This window comes from Chelon labrosus (assembly GCF_963514085.1).
Source record: "Chelon labrosus genome assembly, chromosome: 2".
In the NCBI taxonomy this organism is placed as follows: Eukaryota; Metazoa; Chordata; class Actinopteri; order Mugiliformes; family Mugilidae; genus Chelon; species Chelon labrosus.
The window spans coordinates 514,564-524,572 of record NC_140338.1 but is presented as its reverse complement, the minus strand read 5'-3'; the positions used below and the strand labels follow the sequence as shown (position 1 = coordinate 524,572).

Genomic DNA, 10,009 nt, shown 5'->3' with positions numbered 1-10,009 from the left:
CACGCCTCAGACTGGTGAGAGACTCTGAACTGGCCGACACAGGTATTCATTTATGTTTAGTTGACAGATCGATAGATGTACTCATGTAACCCGAACCCTAGTCAGAAATAAAACCTCCAGAACTCAACAGGTTTTTTCCTCAGTAATAATTTTATTACAGTTTAGACAGTTGTCACAAGGATCTCTGACCAACACTAAAAGTTGTAAACTCAGTGTTTCTAGATGATTTATAAGTTGAATGTCGACACATTCAGCAGCTACAGCCTCATGGTTTGATTCTTCTACTGCCTGGTCCCACAACAGGGACATCTGGGAACTTATTCTGAACTGACCTGAACTCTGGATGTGTAGCTGACAACATGAAGGATTGGACCTGGCAGCCAATCAGAAAGTAGGATTTCCTGTAACTCACCTTCATGGACCACTTATTCATTATTTTTGACCCTGGTTGCCCTGATTTATTGTGGCTGTGAACGACTCCTGTAGAGTCACTAGACTGTATTGTGGCTCCATTTCCTTTCTATAAAGACCCAATAATTATCTTGAGATCTTGCATTAACCTGGTATCAGTATGTAGTATGTATGTTAGGCCTTCTGTTTTTATCCCTCCTCATTAGACATGACGATGAAAAGGATTCTGAGAAGCTGGACTCTCTCAGTTCACTGCTGTAACATCTGTATAAGACATGATCATTAAATCCTGATCCCAGAGTTAAAGGTGCAGGTTGATTTCTTTGGGGTGGGGTTGTATGAGGTCCCACATACAGTCAGTAGTAGGGGGTCGCACAGACTAGTGGACCAGTCTCTGATCATGTGACCATAACAACATGGACGCCTCCTAGAAGACAGGTGAGGAGCCCAGAATTAGCTGCTACACTATCCCATCTAACAACACGCTGTGGAGGACTATTAAATGCTACTGATGGTGCTGAGGTGCTGCCTGTTTTTATACAGGCTATACATATCTGCAGTTCACAGTATGTAGCACATGAGCTGTCTGTTCTCAGCAGATGATTCAGGTCAACAATAGAGATTTATTACTTTCTACTGTGACCTCGTCAGAGACTAGTCAGCATCCACTTTAATGAATCTGAACTCATTCAGCCTCTAGTATATTAACTACAGCAGATAGTGGTTGACATGTTCCACGTTCCACCAGACTCCATTAAGAAAAGCAGTGATTTTAGTTTTCAGGACACCAGTTGATGATGAGTTGATCCACGGCTGGTTAGTTACTGTAGGTTACTGTAAATTAAAACATCAAATACTTTTTTTTTTTTTTTTTTTTTTTTTTTTTTTTTCAGTTCTCAACTTGCAAACCTCGCTAGCGCTGTGGTTTGTTGCTAACAGCTGCTAGCGCTGTTTTCAGAGTCTCCCAGCTCCAGCTTTTCTTCAGCCTTGAGTCCTGAAGGGCTGCAGCAGGGTCAGCAGACCTGGGATCAGCAGAGCAGCCTCCCAACACAATGAGCATGAATTCATAAAACTATAAATAAATAAATTAAAAGCAACGTGATAACGGCCTCCAGATGAGCAGAAGTAAGGAATATTCTTTGAGGCAGAGAGTGTGATCAATAAACCTGCTACGGCCCGGAGAGTATGGGACTCTAACCCTAACCTTCAAATAACCAAGATTATAAAACCTAATAATTAACTCAGTTCTTTGACACATGTAGTCTTTAGTTTCAAACAATCCCTGAGATGATCCTTTAAACCCCGGTGTCTTCCCTGAGCCGACCACCAGACCAGGATCCTACCAGACCAGGACCCTCAGAGCTGCTCTAAACCCGTCATGTCCACCTTGGCCTTGACGAACAGCGTGTCGTCTTTGACGTACGCAGCGTTCTGGGTGTTTTCCAGCGCGTTGAGGGGAATGAAACACGGGAAGCCCACGGCCACGTTGCTTGCAGACTCGGCGGCTGGTTGTTGGAAGCATTTGGTCGTCGGGTCGGGTCTGAAGCTCAGGCTGCGGTGGTTACAGGCGCCGCTCTGGTCCAGGACAGACAGGGACACGGTCTGTCTGAACGGCCACTGGAGCAGAGCGTCAAAGTCTCCCGGCATCAGGACCACGTACAGCGACAGGTGAGAGCCCCTCCCCTCCCCGTCTCCGTTCAGATAGGCCTTCATGGCCATCTTGTAGCCGCAGCGTCCGATGTGGAACGGCACGCTGCTCAGGCACGGCGGCTGACCTTTGACCTCGGCTTCCCTCTTCTTCTTGAAGTCATCGATTTTCCAGATGAGTCTGCCGTCGTAGGACGTGGCCTCCAGCTCCTGCAGGTGCTGCTTGTTGAGACTGAGCTGAGCGGCGTGGAGGTCCAGGAGACCCGAGTGGCGCTTCAGATTCTCCTCCAAGGATCCTGGAGGAAGAAAATACCTCTCAACGAAAACAGCATCAACAGAAGTGTTGTTCTAGTTATTTCTGTTACACCATCACCACTACTGGACCGCTCTGCACACACACTTTAAACAATCTGTACCACATCAGGAAGCTACTGCTAATTATTAATGCTCACGTCATCTGTATTTGTAGCGTCTAATTTATCATCTGCCCTTCTCCTTTATTGTAAATTATGTTGTAGTTCCTGTTTATAGTCTACTCACATGTCACATCTGTATAATATCCTCAATCAATCTGTGTGTATGCTGCTCACTCACCTGTGTATATGGTCTCACCTGTGTATATGGTATCTGTAAATATTGTCCATATACCATAAAAACAACCTGTACCTGACTACTTATACATCATATTGTATCATACTATTTATTCTACATGTACTTACTTCTGCTTAGATGCTAAACTGTGTTACGTTGCTCGGAACATGTACATGTGTAATGACAATAAAGTTGAATCTAATCTAATCTAATCTGGAGGAAAACACTCTACAGTCTACAGTGACCTACTATACAGCCTCCTAGACACCACCTCTAAAGTCTGAGAATCATTAATTATAATCATTTAAATCTTTGTGAACAACATGAACATCTGAACAGTTTAAATGTAACCTCAGAGTCTTGGTCTTTTCACTGCGGGTCATCACAGGACATGCCTGGACATCAGGAAATGGAATAAATCATTGATATGTTTTATATTTATGAAGATGAGAGTGGTACAAGCTATGATAACTAATGGAGGACCTGTCATAATGAAACACTGCTGCTGCAGCATTGATGTTTGAAGTTGAAGGAGCTGCTCCAGGGTGACTGACTCTTAGCAGGTTAATAAAACATACGCATGGTTTCCTGTTTAGATCTGAGTCATCTCTTCCGTAACAGGAAGGACGTCTGAGCAGAAATAAAGCAGCGGAAAATTAATTTGATTCAACTGCACCTACGATAAAACCGAAAACCTGCTGAGAGCTCAGAGCTGGGGGTGGTGGTGGTGGGGGGGGGGGGGGTAAATGGTAAATGGCCTTGCTTTTATGGCCTTGCTTTTATATAGCGCTTTTCTACCTATTGGTTCTCAAAGCGCTTTACAGTCATGGACGCATCTACCCATTCGTTCACACAAGCACACACACATTCACACACCAGTGCCACGCACTGGGAGCAACTGGGGGTTCAGTGTCTTGCTCAAGGACACTTCGGCATGTGGCACATTCTGGGGATCGAACCGCTAACCCTCTGGTTCGTGGACAACCCGCTCTACCTACGGAGCCACAGCCGCCCCTAAATCTATGATCTCATGGGGCCAGTAACACAATCAGATATAAATATGATCAGCTGTTTAGTTGTGTCCCATGCCTCTGACGGACAGAGCGCCCCCTAGAGGACAGACCAGGATGTTCATTAGTGATGAACGCTTGTTACCCAGATGTTCTCTGAGGGCCTCGGCTGTTGACACTTCCTGCATCACAGCATCCAGAGACTGTCTCAGCTGATCCAGCTCCTCCAGAGTAGGACCCAGTCCCCGAGACACCTGCCGGACGTCCAGCTGGACGGAGGACAGGACGTCCTCTTGCCTGCTCAGAGACCTCTGATCACACACAGTCAGACAGAGAGAGACGTGGAGGTAAGACACAGGACTGACCTACATGTAACCCTGACCCTGATGCTCCGAGGTGTCTCTGTGATCCAGGGAGACGGAGACGTGGAGACGAGGTGATTCAAGACAAAGACATTTAAAGTGCATTAACCTGAGCCGTGGACACGACGTGTTCATTGTTGCCGCTCTGCTGCAGCAGCGGGCGGATTTGTTTCTCCAGACCAGGAAGGAGTAGACTCCCTGTCTGGACCTCCCTCTGCCTCAGCAGCACCTCCTCCTGGAGAACCTCCACCTGACAGAGGAGACAGCACAGCTAACGTGGTGCATCCTCACAAGTATCTGCTAAGACTTTACTTCTGTGATGGAACAGAAGAGTGCTGCATTCACCTGGGAGTAAAGAAACTGAGCCTGATCTACTGAGCAACAGAAAATAAGGATGCTGCAGGATTACCACCTAACCATGAGAGGACATAATGGTCTCCTGTGTCTTATCATGGTGTCATTAGTGAGTCATTGGTGTGAAGTTGACAGACTAATAACTAAACCATCTAACTAATGACTAACTAACTCAAAGACTGAAGTGTCTCTGTGTGTCTTCACATCTTGACTGATGTTGTGTGTTCAGTTCGTCCTTCCAGTAACACAACTAACAGAATATTTACTTTAGTTTGCTTCATGTTTCTTTCTCCAGTAAACTCAAGGCTCTTTGTTAAACTGGAATATTAGATTAGACAGAAATCCTAAGAATTATTTCTTATTCTAAGGAGAAACTGAGCAGAGTGTTTCATGTCATGGTACTGCACTAGAGCTTTTACTATGACATGAGAACAATAAATAGACATGTAATCCTGGTGACTCTAGCTCTAGTATATCCTGTACAGCTGCATCTATTCAGATTAGATTTCAGACACTTCTTCATTAACGCCCTCAGCTGTTTTCAGACGTACCTGTTGTTCCAGGTGTGTGTTGCTCCTCAGCACCAGCAGCATGTGATGATTGACAGCGGTGTCCTCGTGCAGCTTCACTTTCCCTCTTTTACCCTGCGGGACACTTGGTGTCAGGTGATCAACACAGAACCCAGCTGATCATAAATGTCTGCGTCAGGTGTCGTACTACACTCACCTGTACCGAGCAGCCAAACCTCTTATAGGAGCAGTCAGTATGAACCTCAGGACACGACTCTCTGTGCTCGGCCAGCTGGAAGACAACAAACGTTTTACTGAATCACGCTACAGACGAGGCAGCTGGGCCTGACTTTCTAAAACCTGTATGAGAATCATGGATGGTCACAGTAGCTGTTAAACTCTAATCTGCTCAGATTAAATTTAAAACCAGAGACTGTTTATAAATAAGGACGACACGTCTGATCAGTTATCAATGCCCCGCCCACTCTTCCTCTAGACTCACTGCTGATTGGTTAGTACCTCCACCTGTTATTTTTCCTACTCTCATGTTCCTGTGGGACTGCTTCACTGAGTGGTTGTCAGGGGCAACTGTCAATCATAATGATGTCACATCCTGTTTCAATAGCATCAAATAACTCAGATAAATTAACTCTTGAACATTCATCATCATTATATTAACTACCTAAAACCACAGAGATCATTAACGTGATGTGTGTTTTAGTTTGGCCCAAGCCCCGCCCACTAACATGGAGGGGGTGGAGCTTATGACCTATGCTGCAGCCAGACACCAGGGGGAGCTCTACTTGCTTTGGCTTCTCTTTAGAGTAGCTGTCATTGTGTCTACTTTTTTATACAGCCTACGGTTCAGATCCTTTCACTGACCTGTAGGTGGCAGTGGCGTCCAAACAAACTAAATCATGCAACGACAAAGGCAGCGAATAAAACGACTGGTAGAAAGTAAACGTGAATTTACTGCAGACACGGTGTTTGATAACCGTGGAGGACACGCAAACTTTGTTTGTTTCCAGCAACATGTTGACATAAAATTAAAGGCCTACAAGCTAACTGTCTTTTGATTCCTAACACTTGTGTCCCTGTAATAACTTCCAACGTCTCCACTGCCACAGTTTCATGAGTTTTCTGTTTTTATCCTCTGGCTCTACTGGTTGATGTCTGCTCCTGTCTCTTTAAGGCCAGCACTCTGTTCTGATTGGTTAGTTTCTGGAGGCTGACTCTCTGCTCCAAGGCTTTGGAAACAAAAACAAGTGAAACTAATTATTTTTCTAGTTTCTTACTCAAACGTTCCACTTCTCAGGTTTGTGCACAAAGCCAGCAGCAGGACTAACAGCGACTCCTGCTGTTCAGGGCAGACTGAGGCCTGGGTTTTGACCTGCTGGGTCCAGGTTCTGTTGCCATGGTAACCCTCTTGTATGGTTCCCACCCCAAATGTTTCAGAGAAGCCCGATATAATAATATTGGTGGTGTAAGAGCAGAGCGAGCTGCTGTCAACTACGCTGCTGCTCCGTCTGAACTTGGTGGTAGGAACCAAAGTCATGGACGGTGAACGTTTTGTGTCATGTGTCAATCAAACACATCGGCTGTTTTGATTGGTTGTTGCCTCAAAGTTGATATTAGTTCCACCTGGTACCCGCCCACTTCACAGGTTGTTCAGCTTATCATGGCAGCTGGTCTCCTCCTGTGTGTTTGGGTCCGATCACTCATAGCTGTCCTGAGCACAGCCACAGTCAGCTGATGAGGATGAGGATGAGGATGAGGATGGGCTCACCTTGTGTCTGGGGACGTTCAGGGAGCAGCCATCAGGACAGTCCACCTCCACTTCCAGACACAAGCTCTGCATGTGATCCTAATGATGGAGTCACCACAAACACATCATCACCAGGTTGAAACGTTAAAGGACAGGATCACTGCAGATTAACTGTAAGTTATTGACAAGAGACTGAAATCTGAAGAAGCCTGTCCTCAAAAAGCCGGACCAAAAGAAAAGACAGATTATAGGTAAATGACGTAAAAACCTAAATACACAAGTTTGTTATATTAGAGTTCATCTGGAGAAGGAAGGCTCTCCTCAGACTGCAACATCAGGCGGTAGAACTTAGCATGTCTTCAACAGACTGGTCTGGGTGGACTGTACCTGGAAGAGGCTGAGCTGGAGCAGCTGGCTGCAGTGTGGACAGGGCTCCTGGCGGTGAGGACAGGTATTGGTCAGGTGTTCCTGCAGGTCCTTCCTCTGTAGCACCGTGGTACAGCCTGGGTTGGTGCATTGCTGCTGCTCATACTGACACAACCTCAGGTGATCCTGCAGAGAAGAAAAACATTTCACAGAACTTCAATGGACTGATCCCTCAGGCTGACAGACTGCTGCTTTGAGTCCATGTGAACAGCTGAGAGACGGACCAACCTCCTGTGATGAAGGTAAATCCAGTAGCTTTAACTACACACATCATCATGATCACTTGACTTATCAACAAACCACAAGCTTTCATGTCTTTTTGGTCTGAGGTTAGGAGCCATGGCTTTCAGTGAGGCTTGGGTTGTTAATCTAACAGAGACCGAGTTAAGTGACCTTAAACTAATGGAACTGATTTTTGTTTTTTCATCCATGTTTATTTCTAAATATGACCCATATTATTTGATCATTATTTGACCCCATGCTGCCCACTGACTAACAGATTAACGGTGAGCTCTTTGGCATCAACTCGACTCGCCCAGGAACACCCTCCTCACTGTCAGGCATGGAGGTAACAACATCATGCTTTAGGATTCCTTCTAAGGGACCTCTGTACTCGTCAACGAGGGTTCTCCACCAGGTTCTACGTCATGTTTTCTTTGGGGATCAAATTCTTATATCACTCGATCAAATGCAAATCCATTTATAACCTTTAACGTTATTAATATTCTGTCTCTCTCAGTTAAAATAAACCCACCGTAAACTTATAGACCGTTCATTTCTTTGTAAGTGGAGCAAACTACAAAATCAGCATGGTCTCAAATCTTTATTTCCCCCAGTGTAGGTTGGTTTAGTGCAACTAACAGTAAATATCTGGCACAAGTGACTGATCAAACCCCCATAAATGATCCTAAAAGCATCACTCCCTGATATCTGCCTCTACTCAGCACACTGAGTCCTGGTGGACAGAGAGGACGCTGCACATAATAATAAGACTGGAGCTACCTGCAGATGGTTTAATGTGAGGACAGAGGTGCATTCTGGGGAGTTGGTGCAGTACACTTCTAGACTGGAGATCTCTCGTTTGCAGCAGTTGTCCTGGAAGACCTGTGGGTAGAAGAGTGTTTAAACACAGTGTTCTGGGTGTTCTGGGTCATCCAGGTGACAAAGGACTTCTTCAAGATGTTTGGCTGCTCATCTGCCAGTAAACCCTGCAAGTCCTTTACTCAGCTTGTTTATTGAAAATGTGCTGAGTGTCTGTGTCGAGGCCTAATTCATCTCATTCCTCTGTTCCAGACTAAGTTTCCCTAAAGGAGCATAGCACAGCCTTGGGTTGGGGTTGGGGTTAGGGTTCTGGATGAGCAGCTATCTTTGATAACTAGCTGGACCAGTGGACAGCTACTGCAGGTCTAACACCTGGACGGTACCGTCTCTGACCTCAGCTGGTGTGATCACAGCTCCCTCCACTGGACAAACTGGGCTGGACGGCGACGAACGCTCCCTGAAACACAACCAGAGGCTCAGTTAGTGGGACCGTCCCAGAACGAGAGCGCTGGTATTAAAGTATGGCTGTGTGTTAAGGTGGATTGTATCAGTATGCATGTGTTTTAAAGTGGACTATGACCGTTTGTATTTTAAGGTGGACTATGACTGTTTGTATTTTAAGGTGGACAGGCTCATACAATAGTCCTTGCAGGCAGTGGAAGCAGTAGATGTGTCCACAGGAGTTCTGCTGGGGGTTGAGCACCACTCCTCTGCAGACGGGACAGACAAACTCCTCCTTCAGCTTCAACACAAACTTTAAGGAGTGCTGGATGGAGGTGAGCTCCGACTCCCAGGAGATCAGAGGGCCCATCGATCTCATCCTGGACTCATCGGACCCCAGCCTGGACTCCTCAGACTGCAAACTGGACTCCTGTGGTCCTCCTGGGTTTGTATCTGCTGTCTCCATGTGTCTGCAGGGGACAGATAGTCCAGAGGGTTTAGACTAGAGGCTTCACTTGTTTTTAAGACGTGTCATGTGACACAGTCAAATCCAAGGAGAAAATATGACACTTAATCAAGAACAGATGAGACGTATCCTGTCCACGGTCTCAGTCTGCTAGCACACAATCAAACACAGCTGTCAACATGAACACTGACACTGAGGTAAGGGGCATCGACCCCATCACCTCACACACTGCTCCTTTAACTACACTACACTGGATATGGGCGTGGTGGTCGTCTGCATGTCTGAGTGTTTGCTTTAAATCTCTAACTTGTCTTTATATTTATTTTACTCATGTCATCTTTGTGAAACCCTGAAGGTGAAGATCAGACTGGAGACGATGAGGAGAGGATGTCCCGTCAGAAACCTCCAGAAACCTCCTGAAGCCTCCTGGAGCCTCCTGGAGCCTCCTGGCCTCATCAGCAGCTCATCCAAACATGTAGGTGAGTTTTATCACAGCGTCCTGGATAACTAACTAACTGACTAACTGACTCACTGACTCACTGACTCATTAACTAACCAGATAAAGAGGAAGCCCGTGCAGACCGTGTCTTCCTCTTGCTGTGTAATGACCGTGGAAACCTCCGGGAACTAAAACCGAGACAAGGCGCGGACGGACGTCAACGTGACGAGCCACGTGCTACCGTTGGTCCCATGCAGTGACAGGCCTGTTGGCCCATGTTGTCCTGTAACTACCAGCATAGTGAAGGTCTGATAAAGCATCGAGCTGCTGGAATAAAGACACTGACAGACTTTCCAGAGACCTCCGTGGTGTTATGTTCACGGACTGCTGGGGAATCCCCGCTGCGACCTGTCCTCATGTCAGAGGAACCTAAAACCTCTGGACTCAGAGTTTACTGCATTAAATCACTAAATCAACTCTAACCCTGATCACCTCCCAGACCTTTACTACACTTGGACCTTGTCTGGTAAAACTTTAAGACCCGATC

The 10,009-nt window shown here is 46.1% G+C and overlaps 1 protein-coding gene across 1 annotated transcript; it reads right to left on the bottom strand.

Moving 5' to 3' along the window:
• Window positions 1-1,742: 1,742 nt before the first annotated feature.
• Window positions 1,743-9,133, bottom strand: traf5 (Tnf receptor-associated factor 5). The gene is made up of 10 exons (XM_084557379.1): window positions 8,755-9,133; window positions 8,510-8,573; window positions 8,078-8,179; window positions 7,037-7,201; window positions 6,671-6,748; window positions 5,102-5,176; window positions 4,927-5,019; window positions 4,131-4,271; window positions 3,805-3,970; window positions 1,743-2,354 (listed from the first exon to the last, which is right to left on the bottom strand). Exons 1-10 carry the CDS (start codon window positions 9,021-9,023, stop codon window positions 1,768-1,770), a joined length of 1,740 nt encoding a protein of 579 aa, XP_084413505.1. The 5' UTR covers window positions 9,024-9,133; the 3' UTR covers window positions 1,743-1,767.
• Between the last annotated feature and the right edge of the window lie 876 nt (window positions 9,134-10,009).

Excerpts from the sequence above, each read along its gene's own strand:
- traf5 (XM_084557379.1), bottom strand. The coding sequence starts at position 9,023 with ATGGAGACAGCAGATACAAACCCAGGAGGACCACAGGAGTCCAGTTTG. Across the intron at positions 4,272-4,926 it reads ACACACACCTGGAACAACAG|GTGGAGGTTCTCCAGGAGGA; the intron begins GTACGTCTGAAA and ends CTCCTCTGTCAG. Across the intron at positions 2,355-3,804 it reads GGCCCTCAGAGAACATCTGG|GATCCTTGGAGGAGAATCTG; the intron begins GTAACAAGCGTT and ends TTCTTCCTCCAG.